At 45.1% G+C, this 15,677-nt stretch overlaps 1 protein-coding gene across 1 annotated transcript in view; it reads left to right on the top strand.

The window, feature by feature from the left end:
- htr2aa (5-hydroxytryptamine (serotonin) receptor 2A, genome duplicate a) overlaps nt 1-15,095 on the top strand; it is a 40,439-nt gene extending 25,344 nt beyond the window's left edge. The window contains exons 2-3 of the mRNA XM_026376906.1: nt 1,078-1,278; nt 13,418-15,095. Of these exons, the coding sequence (XP_026232691.1) occupies nt 1,078-1,278; nt 13,418-14,280 (1,064 nt within the window). The 3' untranslated portion in view covers nt 14,281-15,095. The remainder of the gene's footprint in view (nt 1-1,077; nt 1,279-13,417) is intronic.
- The last annotated feature ends 582 nt before the right edge of the window (nt 15,096-15,677 follow it).

The raw sequence follows: 15,677 nt of genomic DNA, 5'->3' as shown, positions 1-15,677 counted from the left end.
TGAGGTAGGTGTGGGAGGTGGGGCTGGGTGATTAGACAGTGACAGACAGGTGAGCAGGTGGGTGACAGGAAGAGGAAGTCTGGAATTATCCACAGGACAGGTGAGGATGTGGGTGAAAGCAGAGGTAGAATAGAATAAATGAACAGGACCTGTGGAGGAATCTCAGCAGTTCAGTGAGTTCTGGACTGTTTCATTTCAAACACTGAGACGACGACGTCGTGTCACGTGAAACAGTTCAGTGCTGAACGTTTCTGTCTTTTTATATTATCTGACAACACGATGCACAGAGTAGTGAACGTTTGCGAGGACACATCCGCCATCGTATTGTAATATCCAGCTGGTTTCAGGACTGACACGACTATATTTAGAGACGTGTACAGTATGTGCACGTGTGCAGATGTGTATTTGCAGCTGTGTTCAGTCGGAGGTGGGTTTAAAGCCTTTGGCCATGTTCCATCTGTGACTGTGACTCATTCCATTTATCACAGTGTGGTCACTGTGTAATTACCTTTTTAGAGAATACGAACAGCTCCGTGAATTCAAAACCATCATCATGGCCTCTGATAACATTAGTACACATACAGTCAGCAATCAAGGGAAAAACTGATGCTGTTCCAGCTTATTGTTGTTGTTGTTGTTGGTGGTGGTGGTGGTGGTGGTGGTGGTGGTGTGTGTGTCTAAATATACAGTCGTGAGCGAGGCCACAATTCCATTCGTTTTTAGCATTGCTGTGATGAATTGTTGTTTTTTTACGTCAGAACAACTAGAAACATAAAAATAGCTTCTTAGCTGCTCTCCCACCTGATCCAGCTTCTTCAGACCAGGTCCTTGCCGGACTGTTGGTCCCTTTTGACAGGTCTTGTTTCTTTAATACTGTGTATTAAACATAAACACACACACATTTCTTATACTATAGCTGAATTCTAATGGAGACTTCTGTACAGTAAGATGTGTTCATCCATCTCCTCCTCAAACGGTTTCTGTAATGATCAGCGTACTGTTGTGTTTAGGTTTTAAACAGAAGTTACAGTAATTCGTAATAATAATACTAATAATATTATTTCTTTCCTCCTACAGATTACGGGTGGCCCCTCCCCTCCGACCTTTGTCCCATCTGGATCTATCTGGACGTCCTGTTCTCTACGGCGTCCATCATGCACCTGTGCGCCATCTCCCTGGATCGATACATCGCCATTCGAAACCCCATCCACCACAGCCGCTTCAACTCGCACACCAAGGCTCGCATCAAGATCATGGCGGTGTGGACGATCTCAGTGGGTAAGGACACGAAGCACAAAGGGGTTGGGATTGATTTGAGTTCTTGAGAATTTAATCTCCACATTTTCGTTCTGTTGCTTGTCCAAAAGTCCTGGACACAGGGTCAAACTGCTGCGAAGGAAACAGGTTGAACCAAAATACAGTTTCTGTAGGACATGAGGGATTAGCTGACGTGGTTCAGTGGAAAACCTGAACCTGCAAAATGTGTTTTTCTCAAACAGCAACATGATGATCGTTTACCAGGGGTCAGAGTTCACAGGTCGATGGTTTATCAGGTGTAGACTCGTCCTTAGATAAGAAAGTGGATCGTCTGTGTTTCACACCACGTTACATGAAAAGGCTGAGCACAGAGGTAAATGAGAAGCTAACAATGGGAAATAGTGGTTTTGGTGTAAATACAAGAAAACCCAAAAGAGTGTTAAATAACAGCTGTTTCAATATGAGTTGAAATGAACATGTTTAGAACTGGACAGGTGGTCAATGAGGGAGTGAAGGAGAAAAGACTGGGACTCTGAGTCGGATCACACAGAGACAAAGTGACAGAGATGGATGATGTGATTAACACGGCTTTAACGGAGGCTCAGTGAGGAGCTAACATTAGTCAAATGTAGATCAACAGGCGGCGGGGACGACCTGAAGGAGTGACAGCTGATAGATGTGAAGACTTACAGTGACACAACCCGATGACAAACGTAGACTCAACACTTCTGCAGTGACCCCCGAAGTGTATTTTATGTTGTTCTTTGCTCGACACGTGTACGACCGCATGCAGCAAGAATTACTCCTGTTTCCCTCTTTTTCCTAGAAACCTCCACCACACAAATAGTTTTCTTGAAGAGCGGTCTGTGTCTAGACGCTTCTGAAATCAAGGAGAAAAACCAAAGACCTGAAATATCCAAGGAAACTCCCTTGAACACACATTTAAAAGCCTTTAATTGGATTAAGAAGCAGCAGCTGCACTGTCTGTGTTTCACATTCAACAGGCAGGAAGGTTAGACCTAACTTTAAACAGAGCTCCACACACACAATCAAAGGTTTGTGTGTGTGTGTGTCATTTCTCTCGTCCATGAAAAGATCATTTCTATAGAACACAGCTCTTATTTTGTGTAACAATACTTTTTTCACAGCAGATACTGTGACACAGGTCTTTATAATATTAATAATATCCATATAAAGCTGAATTAACTCCTTAAATTTAGTGGTAAAATGATTTTTAGCATGTAAACAATGCTACGTGTGCTGCTTCCATCTCATCCTAAAGGGAACATGAATAATGTGGCTCCAGTCAGCAGGACTCGTCTTCTGGAGGTCACGATCGTTAGAGAAACAGGATGAGTGTGGAGTGAAGTGCTGGACTTGATTTGATCTGAAGGTTGAGGTCGCACAGTAGTGGTTTCATCAAAATAAAACGTCGCTGCTCGTCTCTGAAACGGACCAAGATTCAATTGAACACATTGTGAATTCACCAAGGCTGTGAAAACAAAGTGTCTGTGACGCGCTCGGCCTTGTTCATTGTTAACACTCTCTTCTTTGTGAGTGGAACGTCTTTCCTTGGACAAGAGTTATTCAGCAGCGCCTCGCTTGAATAAAGTAGCTGAAATGCCAGTTCTCAGAGTAAGGACACGAGTGTGAAGGAAAATGGAGAGGACAGAGCAGACCCAGGAACTGAGACAGCACAAGAGCAGCCTCCCTGTGGAAGACACAAGTGACGTTTATGACTCTGTGTAATTTCTATGGAGGCAGGGGAACAATCAAGTCGGGATAATTGGCTTCTGCCTGCCTGGCTGCTGTCCAGCTGCTCAGGTCAATGGACCTAGATGAGCAGGAAATGCAGTGATGGGGCTGGAGATGAAGGCCTGCAGCCACTCGGTGATGAAGGGACGAGCAGAGAGCAGATTAGCTCCACGGCTGATATTTACACCGGCTGGGAGAAAACAAGAAGGGAAATTAAGAACAGCGGGGAAATCATGTATTTCATTTTCAGCTGATAATATTTCAGTCAGAAATCAGTTCTGGTTTGGACCAAACTGAATTATCCAAAATCTTTTCCACTTTCCTGAGTGATTCGTTTCTCTTGTTATTAATCAGAGTAAGTTAATTAACGTGAGAAATGACAGAAAAGTGGACGTTTGTGCAGGTGGCACTTTGCCCAGCTCTCAGATTGGATCAGATTAATGGACGGCTGGGACACTGGAGATCGATGTCAGTGCCGTTTGCTTTGCAGAATGATTTACAGCACATGTAACTGAGTTACGCTGATTTTGGAAGATAACAGGAGATAGAAGAAGGAGTGACGCAAGCGTCCACTACAGGACGAACACAGAGCAAAGGAAATCCATCAGTCCATCAGCTGGACCTGCTGGGGCTGCAGAGGGTCACAGGGAGGCAGGGATCGTCCTGGAGAGGCTGCTGGTCTGTCACAGAGATGGATAGTGATACACACACACACAAACACACACGATATGTGCATAACATCATATTTAATACAAATAACGTCTATTAACATGGACCGACACTTAGGTTCAAACAGACAAAATGTTCTTTGACCAACAGCAGCCGTGGTTCATCTGAAGGAGACGTGAAGACTGAAAAATGACCAACATGCTGCTTGTGTTGTGATTCTTCTTCTTCTTCTTCTTCTTATTATTATTATTATTGTTGTTGTTGTTGTTGTTGTTGTGTCATGTGTGAGCAGAGGAGCATCGTGGGAAACCACAGAAGAACTGATCCATTGATTTTGATTTACAAAATCGAAGACGACGAGATAAATGGAGGTTTAGACCTGATCAATATTTCAACATGAGCCAGAGAAACTGCAGCATCAGAAACAAAACACCTCGAGTGTTGTGAATAAAATGTCACGTAACTATTTTTTATGAACAAGGCATCTGGTAAATATCCTGTCCACACAGTCCACGCTCCGGTGGTTCCTCAAACACACGGAAAAGTCATGAAACAGAGAAACGTGTTGATGAGCTTTAATAAAACGAGCAGAACAAACACATGAGCTGAACAGTCTCCTAATGCTGGAAGTACAGTAATGGGCCTGGTTATTGTGCTCCTGCTCTAATTTCTAGTAATAGTCAGTGGTCTGCCTTTCACTTCTCCTGAAGAATTAAAGCCAGGTCATTCTATTGTCCATTAATGGATCTGTTGTGCTGCAGCTCTGCAGACTCGTATGGAACAGAACAGAACACAGTTCAGGAAGAAACCTGAACAGAACGATTCAAATAGAAGAAGAAAGTCTGTTGTGGACGTTACAGGAGATGTTTGACGCTCCTCATACTACAGATAGGAAATGTTTGTTCAAAATAAAAGTCCACAGTCCGACCAGGTCTACAAAACACAGCAGAACAGAACGGCTGCTCAACAACCACAGTCCAGAACCAGCAGAGACAGGAAGCCACTCCAGCTGTGAGCCGGGCTTCTCTACTTCTGCAGTTAAATTATTCGACTGGTGCATGTGAACGGGAGTGTGTTCAGACAAAGGGAGAGTTGTGGGACGTGAACAGACGTGAACAGATGTGAACGTGTGAACGTGTGAAATGCTGCAGTCTGTGAAAGAAGGAACCAGTAAGTTAATAACTGATGAACTGACAGTCGTTCGTAGACGTGGTTCGTTGTGTGGAATCCACTGGTTGGATTCATGTCCACCAGCAGCTGTTCGTATTCCTGAAGTAAGAGAGATCCTCCTTCTGGTGAAAACTGCGGATTCAACCATTAGTGTGATCAGATAGTTTGGAAGAGATGTTGTGTTTGAATCGGTTCAATGAATGTGGAGTGGAGCAGGTGGACAGGAGGGAGTGATGAAAACAGAAAAGAGCCAGAGGAACGACTCGTCTCCGACTCGTCTCCGACTCCTTTCATTAAACTACATAACCTTCACACACTCACTGTGTTTTCTCTAAACTATTGACCAAAAACAAAGGCACTAATTTATCTGGAGGGAGCTGTCGGCCGAGCCTAATGCCTAATGCCTAATGCCTCGGAATCGCTGTGCGGCCCTGAGCTCTGTGTTTGCTTCCTGTTGCCTCCACTTCATTAGCCCTGTCGTTCTGCACTGTGGCTGCTAATGGCCGAGTGATGCCGGAGCTGCTCGTAGCTAATTCAGCCTTCCTTCCTACTCCTGATCCAAAGCACGATAGCTGGGACTCGCTCATCATTTACATTCTCTTCCCCATAGATCAATGCAGCTCCGTCGTCTCTCTGAGATGTGATTTCTGCTGGAGATAAGTTCGTGTCCAGCTGTAAAAACAAGCATGAGATATAAACATGTATTTATTCATTTATATAACAGTCTTTAGACTGAACAGATGGTCTAATGTCATCGAGATCTATATTACAAAAGTTATTGAAATAGGTAAGAAGCATGCAGAGCGATAACCAAGAGGAACAGTAACATATCTGTCAGCAGAATGATGTCACACGGGATGTAATTAAACAACATGGTTAGAAAATAGACAGGTCATTAAAGTAAAGCAGTGAAATAGAGACGATTAATAAAAGAAATGCACTGATGAAGACAGAACATCGTAGTGCTTTAAAGGAAAACGCTGCTGGTTTTAGTTTTTTAAATTCCAACGTGTGATTTATTTTAATGTCCACAGGTTAAACATCTGTACATGTATAGAACTAGTTATAGATGTAGCTTGTTTTAGCCGTGCACAGGTATCTGTGTTCAGTGTACAAACAGAACCAGCAGAAAACCTGTAGTTAGGATTAGTTTTAGTCGGAGTCCTGTGTGTGTTAACTCAGCAGTTTGACCACACCGTGCTCCCACGGTGAGAATATCTGATACCTCTAATGTACTGTGTGAGTTTCATCATCTTCTAATGAGGAAGCAGAAGAATGGATATAAAATAATATAGAAGAGTTTGACCCCAGGTTCATTAGTGTCCATTAAGAAAACACTGACAAATGGAGTAAAGACATTAACGTTCGAATGAACCTCAGTAAAAACACAATAGTTTAACTTCAGTCTGCAGAACTTCAACAGAGACTCGTTTAATCTAATGTTAACGAACTGAAGAGTCAAACTCTACATCAGTGCACATAAAAACAGTTCCTCTCTGGGATTAAAAAAGGAAAATCAGACTGAATATTATAAAAACAACTGTTCTTTTAGTATCTTTTAGTCGACCGATGACCCACCTCACGTCCTGTGTTTAGTTAAAGCTGCGTTTGACTGTTCGTCGTCTCTCAGTCGTCCAGTTGTTCACTGCTGGATTCCAGGAAGCTGTGAAGTCCAGGAACCGTCTGAACACTGTGGCGTCAAGCTGTGTTCAGATTTGAAAGAGAAACACTGTGTGGTGGTTTGGTTCATTCAGAGCATTTCACACAACAAACTGTAAACATGGATTCTTTCATTGACTTTATAGATTCGAGTTTTAAGCAGCAGCTCTGTCACTGAGTCTCGTGGTGTTTTATATCATATAGAGTCAAACAGCAGAAACTCTGAAGTTTAATGAACACAAACGGATTTCTGAAGGTCCTTTGGTTCATTTTTCAAAGACTGGGTTGAAACATATTCCTGTTAATGTAAAGTAGTGATGGTGAGTGTAGCAGGAGGAGAACGAGCAAACATCCTTTACTGATGAATCGTAGTCGTAAGACAACAGAGGACAGAGGAGAAGATTCTGGATCCTACATTACAACACTCAGCTGAAGCTGTTCTCACAGCACAGTGTGTTCAGAGATGTTCTCGCTCTGTTCTGGCTTCACTTTGTTCTGCGGTTCTCTTTGGTTCCATTTGGCAGAAGATCCCAGCAACATGTTCCCTCTGAGCGTTTTGTTCCAGTCTCCCACACACGCTGCAGTTTTTACCTCAGAGCTGAAGCTGAAGCTGCTCGGTGTTGAATAATGTGATGTCAGCGTGGGGGGGCAGCAGGTCCCGCCCTGAAGCAGCATCACGCCGTGCCGCCCACGAGCTCAATGAGATTATTTCAGGGTTTGAATTCACACACGCTGCCTCGGTTTTGTCCTCGGGTTTGTCAGGAGCAGCTCAGTGGGCTCCTCGTGGGAGGGTGGGACGGGCGCCAAGTGGAGCGTGTTGATGTTACGCTCCGATTTCATTGGACTTACACATTGGAGGAGAGGGGGCGGACGTGCACACACTCGAACGCTCGTCGTGTGTGTGTGAACATCTTCCAAATGACAGAGTGAGACAGAACAGATGTGTTTCTCTAAATCCAACGAGCTGCCACAACTTTTTAATCCGTCACTTCACAGAATTCACGTTAGGTCCAAAACCACAGTGAGGCACAAAAACCAGCAGCTAACCTGCATCCAGACACCTGACAGACAGAGTACAGGTCACACAGAGGTCATCCAGTTAGAGATGTGTTGGTTGGTAGCTGCTCCTGCTCTGTGTTATTTCATTTTCATTCTATGATTCTCTTCTCGACATTTGACTGAACAGACGTGTTGCTCTTGATTCACTGGAAGTGAAAATGACACAGTTTTCAGTGCAGTACGACTCTTTCTGTGGCTCCTAATGAGACGTGTTCATCTCTCTACTGGGACGTTCAGCTCTTTGTTCAGCTGGGTTAAGATCACACTGCTGTTTTCCTTTCGTCCATCTTGTCCTAGTCTTTTATTAGAGCTGCGACGGACCCTGAGTCTGTTTCTCTCCTCTATAATTTGCTGGTTTCATTCTTTGCTGCTCAGATTCAAGATGCAACAAAACAACAAGAGGACAAAGCCGAGTCCCCCCCATGTTACACAGAGGGGGTGATGCTCATGTGAGAAAAGCTGAGCACAGAACACAATGTTCCCCCAGAAACACACTGAACCTTCAGTTTTCTACACGTCTGCGCGGCCGCGTTGAGACTTTCCTACATTTCATTGCGTCTTTCAGGACAGAAGATCTTTATCAGGATCTTTGTGCTATGAAACCTGAACAGTTTTAAGAACACTGTCATCAGGAACACTGGATGTATCTCGGTCACATTAGATATTTTGGAGAAGCTGTGTCCTCCCTGGTGAAGTGGTCTTAATCTTCCTGGGGAGAGATGAAAGGGCAGCGTGGAGGATGGGAGACAGATTGTGTCTGAACCTCCGACACTGTCGACGAAGGTCCAGATGGCTTCTTTCACTCCTCTCAAACCATCAACTCTCTCGTCAGCCTATCCTCTCCAGGTCGCTGCGTTTGCATCAAACTGTTTAACTTTAAGGTGGTTTTCTACCTCCTACCTCTGTGTTCGTGTCAAAAACCCGTCTCCATGTTTTAGACCTGGACCAGACATTTGTTTTACAGACTCTCGTGTTTACTGAGGACGTGATGTCAGGAGACGAACGACTAACGAAGTCAAACTGTTCAGATCAATAAACACACACACTGCAGCGGGTGTGTGTTGCTTTATTTAAGTGTCGGATGAAGAAGTGTGTGTGTGTGTGTGTGTGTGTTTGGCTGCTGCGTCACTTGGTCTCCCTCCAGTGTGTGGATGAGCCACTGTAACACTCACTCCCACAGGGAAACACTGAGCCGTCTGCCTGCACACACACACACTGAACACATTTACTGTACTTGTCTGTGTTTATTCATCAGACACACAAACTCAATCTGTGCGTTCAGACTCACACACAGATGCTTAATAGTGTAATTAAAACAACACGTTCAGGTTTTAGTCACTTTTCATTTAAATCCAGTCTTAGTCTGTTTTAGTCCAGTGATGGGAACACACTAACCAGCCACAACATTAAAACCGAGTCGAGGTGTTGGAGGATCTGAGCGACTCTGTGTGTCAGTGAACCAGAGACCGGTCTGTGGGGAATCTGGACCCTTTGTGGCGTCCATGTGCTCACGGTGAAGGTGAAGCACTGGAACCTACACAGGCAGGTGGTTTTAAACGGCACCTTCACGGTGTAACACTCAGCTGGAGACTGGCCTTGAATTAAACAGCGACTGCCGCTCGCCTCTCAACTCTTTACGGTTTTAACCGCTCAATTCTTTACTCCGAGTTTCTTTACTTTAGTTCTTTCCCCCTTTATTTGACCCAGAAAACTGAGATTTAAGGTGAAGTTTACAGTCAGAGCTCGAATCTATCGAGCTCCTGCTGTGAATTCTCTACTTTTAGCTTGTGTTTCTTCTGCAGGGTCACAACAAATGTGATGAGTTATATTCACAGCTACAGTGTCCTGTGAGTTGTATTTGACATATTCAGCACATGAACTACTCCTATTTGTCTCTTTGTGGAGTGTACTGAGTGTTAAGTGTCATTCAGTTCTTATTATTTAAGTGTAATTCTTCATAGTCTGATAAATATTTCTACTATTTCAGTTTTACATGTTGTTCCTGATGGACCCTGGTTCACATGGTATCTAAGTATAATCTATAAGTCTCAGGTTAAAATAACTTGAGTATCTACTTCAGCAGCTCAAGGTCAGTGAACCATCCACAAAAACCAACTTCCTCTTGTTGTCGAACATGTCTCCCTCCCGTCTGCCTCTCATCTGCCTCTCGTCTGCCTCTCGTCTGCCTCCCGTCTGCCTCTCGTCTGCCTCTCGTCTGCCTCCCGTCTGCCTCTCGTCTGCCCTCCTCAGTCTGAGACAGGGATCAGTGGATCTACGGAGGCCTCACAGCTACAGGAATCACACAGAGACAATCACTGCTGGCAGGTGTCAGAGCTCCTGGTGGTCCGGGGTTAAACTGTTGTTCGCCTCAGGCCTGGATCTTCCAGCTGAATCACTTTCACCATCCATCACTGCAACCGCAGCCAAAACAGACCCAGCTACAAACCTCTGACATCAGAGGCAGCAGCAGGTAGAGTTGGCTCGTCCTTTCTCCTGAACCGTAGCTCAGATTCCTTCCACGTGCATGTCTCATGTTGAAAAGCCCCTGAGAAGACGCTCTGCAGTTCACGTTTCAACATCAGTTACCTGTTTCAACCTCAAAGCGAGCAGACACATCAGTCATCAGAACCCCAACACCAGAGTTCTGTTGGGAATCCGTCTTTTTATTCTCATAAACTCGTCCCGTCTCCAGCTCCTTCATTTTCTAGTGTCTTCCACTTTCGCACCTCAGCGCTGGAGAGAAATCACAGCTTTCACAGGATGATTGCAGTAATACGAAGCACTTCTGACTCATTTAGATTGAGGAACGTTCAGTGGAGAGTTTCAAATTTTGATGTTCTCAAATCAAACGCTGAAAGTCGTCATCTGTTTTATATCCTGAGTTTCATGTATTTACAGCTGAGAGGAGAAAAAGAAGAACTGACAACAGATAACTTTGATTTCAGTGTGATGGACGCTCACAGGAAGTCCAGGCTCGTGTGTCAACAACGTCCTGTGGACATTTGATCAGTGGGATCTGAAGCAGCTCGGAGTTAATAACAGGCCGGCTGATAAAGTTTTGTGCAGGTATTCTCTTTCCTCTTCCACTGTAACCATGAATCTGATGACCTCAGGTATTCAGATACACAGACCCACGTATCCACACTCTGAACATTATCACCGTGGAGGTTTAATAACAGCAGTTCGTCCCTGAGCTTCAGGGTCGGACACCACTTCTCACTGATCACCTGTCAGCTGTTTCCCCTCGATAGTAAATGTTTCCTGGTGAAAGCCTCTTCTCCAAACCAGCTCCTGGCTCGTATCCTATGACATCTGCTTGGTGCCGCCTGGTGTCCTCCTGCCAGCTACATTCATTTTGTGTTCGAGCCAGAATCCGTCCAGATGTGGAACAGTCGTGCCGACTCGGTGTGTGTTGATCCAGAGGGAACTGAACCACTTAGCTGTGTGCTAACCAGCTGCTTTGGGGCTGTGGTCGGTGTTTCCTCAGGAACTCTGATGCTTCGATTTAACAGGTAGGTGAAGTGAAGCGACTGTGAACAGGACACAGGGACGAGAAGAGTCTGTGCTGAAAACTGAGACGGGTTTTTGCTGTTCATTTAGTTTTCTACACCTGCTGCACATGTTTTCTGCTTCTCCTCACTCACAGAGCCTCTAACACTCATAACAGATGATTATTTAGTAAAAGCCGTCTCGCAGCGTCCGGTTGTTTGTGACCAACAGGACAAAAGCATCATCATCTTGTAAATCAGTCAATTAAATTCTCTTAATTTAGAACCGAGACTTCTTCATTCGAGTATTAAACAGACCTGAACCATAAACATGTTCCTGAAGCCCTGAGTCCTGCAGACCGACTCACTCCAGCTGCTTTTCTGTCAAACGATTCAGACTTAATGAGAATCTTCCGTCGTTGACCCTCCTGCTCCTGACGTGCAGCAGCACTTTCTGTCCACCCTCGCTGTGTCTGTCCATCTCCAGCCTCCATGCCCTCCTCCTCCTCCTCCTCTTCCTCTCCCGTGTTCGTCTCCTTCTCACTTGCCTCCTGTTTGTTGTGAGCCGGTAATGAGAACGCGACGTGAGGAAGATTGCTCAGCTTATCTCCTCCTACCCAGGTCCTGTTGATATGATTACTAACATCTTCCCCTCATCCCAAACTATTTTAGCCATTTTTTTATTCCATCTATTATATCATGTGACTGCGGAGGCCACTGCAGGAAAAGGAATAAGTGACAGAACAGCAGCAAGAAAAAATGAAATTCAGGCTGAGGAAACTGAAGCTAAGGCCACATATCAGATACCTGCCACAGAGACCTCTGCCCCCATTTCCTGGCCTTTACCTTCGAGATAAGGGAAGAAACCAGAAATTTAGAAAATGGAAGTTGAATCATCGTTAACAGAGACGAGGAAATGCAGACAGACCTCCGTCAAACTGAACGATGGAGGCAGAAAGACGGAAAATCTATTACTGTAGCTGCTCTGTGCTGGAAAAAGGAAGATGATGGAAGTTTTGTACATTTTATGTGGATAATTCAAACTAGTTTTTAGATTTCTGAATACTCACTTTCAGCGTTTTCTTCCTCCCCGAGCTGCGACTGTTCACCATTTTGCGTACACGTCATTCTTACACTGTGTAGTTAGTCTGATTGACCTTGACGCTGGCTCTCAGTAATCACAATGAACACAACAGTGATTTTTAGATGCGGACCTAAACAAACACACTGAGAACCTTTATAGAAAGAGGTCTTGGTCCGGACACAAATGAATCCTGGTGCAGTTTATTGTGGAGGGAACGTGGTCCGACCTCAGTCTGACCCAGGACTCCTGCCTGCATTGAAGTATGTTGTTTAGCAGCTTGTCCACCAGAGAACAAAGGTTTGAAATCACCCTGAAGGTCTGAATGAAAGATGTTTGAGTATAGAATTAATAAATGTATTTGAACATGTGGAGCAGGTGGAATTAGTCCACGAATCCACAAATACAAACTGGCCTCCCTCTTCTAATCCCTCCACAGCCACTGTTGTTGTCTGGCTACGGACTGAGACACAGAACACCAGCACAGTATTATTACGGTTCAATTATTCAGATCTGAGTGGTTTCCTCTTATTATTGTTATATGAAAGTGATTTCGCTGCATTATTTAGTTGTGTAATCACTGACTTTTGTTTGCAGCTCGGATATTAACAGGATTTCTACAGAGACACTTGTGCACTGATTAAATTTCAACATGTTTCTCACAGACTCACATGCACTTACTGTTCACTGCCTTTGTGTTTGCAGCTAATTGTTGTTTGGTTCATGGTCTAAAGTGTTTCTCCCAGTGCCTGGACAGCTTTCACTGTGCTTTTCTGATTCATTAGGAAAAAGTCCACTTAGATTTGTGAAAACATTTCTAACAGACACTGAAGATGTGAAGAAATGAGGCGTCGGCCTGCGCGAGCTTTAAAGGAGGAGGCTGATAGTTTGACCAACAGTGATTTTCATGAAGTTAGGCCCAAGATAAAAGTGTCAGTCTTAGTTAAACCAGCACTAAATGCAGGAAGCCACTGGTCTGCTGCACTCTTTAGCCTTATGTAGCAGAGATCAGCCTGCACACACAGGACGGTGATGAATGACGGAGCTGCACATATAAGCTCGTAAATAGAGAGGACAGAGAGGAGCCCACACCTCCTCCACCTGGGATCAGTCAGACACACACAGTCTAAGCTGCAGGTAACAATAAGATGTCTGTAACGTGCACTTCTTACTGCTGGACCATTTCCATGTTGGGATGCTGATAGTTCAGCATCTGAATCCTTTTTCACTGCTGCAGATCATCACCTGGTTCTGAGTGGTTCTTCTTATCTCTCTGCAGGGATCTCCATGCCGATTCCGGTGCTGGGACTCAGAGACCACTCCAAGGTCTTCAAAGACGGCAGCTGCCTGCTGACAGATAACAACTTTGTGCTGGTCGGCTCCTTCGTGGCCTTCTTCGTGCCCCTCACCATCATGGTCGTCACCTACTTCCTGACCATCAACGCCCTGCAGAACGAGGCCACCCTCTGCTTGGACCAGCTGGTTCCACGGCCCAAATGGAGCACGACGTTCACCTTGAGCTTCTTACCACAGACCTCGCTGTCCTCCGAGAAACTCTTCAGACGCTCGATAAGCCGCGAGGCCGGCGGCAGGGGGAGCAGCGGGGGCCTCGGAGGGGCCCGAGGGAGCGTGTCCGGCTCCCTGTTTGGGCGCCGCACCATGCAGTCGATCAGCAACGAGCAGAAGGCGTCCAAGGTTCTCGGGGTGGTGTTTTTTCTCTTTGTAGTCATGTGGTGTCCGTTTTTTATCACCAACGTGCTGGTGGTGGTGTGTGACCCGGCAGTGTGTGACCCCACCCTCATGGGAGGTCTGCTGAACGTTTTCGTCTGGGTCGGATACTTGTCCTCTGCAGTCAACCCGCTGGTCTACACACTGTTCAATAAAACGTACCGAGCAGCGTTCCTCCGCTACGTCCGCTGCCAGTACCAGCCGGAGAAGAAGCCTCTGCAGCTCATACTGGTGAACACCATCCCCCCACTGGCCTATAACTCCACCCAGTTGCCCCTCGGCGACATCGGGAAGTTACGAAATGGAGCAGTTCACTGTAGTGATCAAAAGAAGGAGTTCTCGTTACCTGGACAGGAAACAGAGAAGCACAGGTCGGACAAAAGTCACGGAGACAAGGACGAAAGCTGCGTGTAGAAGAGCTGACAGGTCACACACAGGCTGGGAGGTCACACACAGGCTAGGAGGTCAAAGTGCCAAAGACAAAGTGCCTCCGTTTGGAAACACTGAGGTCACATGAGTATGGATCAAAACACATTTGGTGAATATCTAGGTCAAAATAAAAGAATTCAAATCAAGTTTTTATTGTAAAGGGGCAGATTACCACCAGAACTCAGTGTTTTTCCTGATTTCATATCAAACTCACATCATTTAATTTGTCATGGATGCTCAGCTGCAGTGGCCTCAGCCGCCCCTCGTTCCCCGGCCTCTACCTCCCATTATACCTTTGGGTGGATCAGCAGGATTAGACTGGATTTCCTGCCACCTTATCAGCTGTTATTGTCAGAGAGGGAGATCCAGGATGAGCCTGACACTGCAGGGCTCCAGACACATGCGCACGTTAGATAAAGTTGGAAGAAAGGCTCCAGCAGCTTCAGTAAGTTCTGCTGAAAATTACGACATGAAGAAGAAAAACTGTCTGTTGAGGTAACAACACCCATAAATCTATATTTGTATTTTGTGCAGATCTATGTGGATAAATGTATTTGATTGTTGAGGATAAAACATTTTGTAGTTTACAAATGAGAGGACGATTATTGTTACTGTTGAGACGCAGTGTGAAGATTGTAACATGATCAGAGGGTTGAAACAGATGTATTCATTGTAAACGTTGCACTTTTTATCGTGTTCTTGCCAAACGGCAGCCTTTACACGTGACAACAGATGATCCGGAGTTTGAAAACCTGCTCAAATCAACATGCTGTGTACGACTGAAGCTGGATTAATGCACAAACGTGGGCCTCTGCCATGGACGTATAGTCGGTGTGTCTGCAGAGAAACAGAGCTGCAGAGAAACAGAGCTGCAGAGAAACAGAGCTGCAGAGAAACAGAGCTGCAGAGAAACAGAGCTGCAGAGAAACAGAGCTGCAGAGAAACAGAGCTGCACGGCTTCAGAAGCTGCAGCCGCGCTGCAGATGATGTAAATAATAGAATCAAATTTATGACAGGATACAAGTGTAAAATCCTTTCACTGTTTCCGTGTTTGATGGCCTTTTGCTGGATGATAGATTATTTTATCATCTCATTGAGTTTAAGCCCAGTTAAAGCAAACTCCCACTGTCAAGGATATAAAACAGGAAACCGTTCAAATTCTGTTTCTTATTATTGACTAACTCCAATTAGCAGCTTTGCAAACTCTGCGACGACCTGTTCATGCATCCACGTCGCGTCAGGAGAAGCCTTAAAAAGAGTAAAAGAACAACAGTGGAGTGATGAGGAGCTCACGTCCAAGGTGTCACACATGCAGCTTGTAGAGGAACCAGCTTTTGGTTTTTGAAGATGTTTCACTTCTCGTCCGTTCTGACTGGTTTTCT

Source organism: Anabas testudineus, chromosome 21 (assembly GCF_900324465.2).
Source record: "Anabas testudineus chromosome 21, fAnaTes1.2, whole genome shotgun sequence".
NCBI classification, from domain to species: Eukaryota; Metazoa; Chordata; class Actinopteri; order Anabantiformes; family Anabantidae; genus Anabas; species Anabas testudineus.
This window is presented reverse-complemented; position numbering and strand designations above follow the sequence as displayed.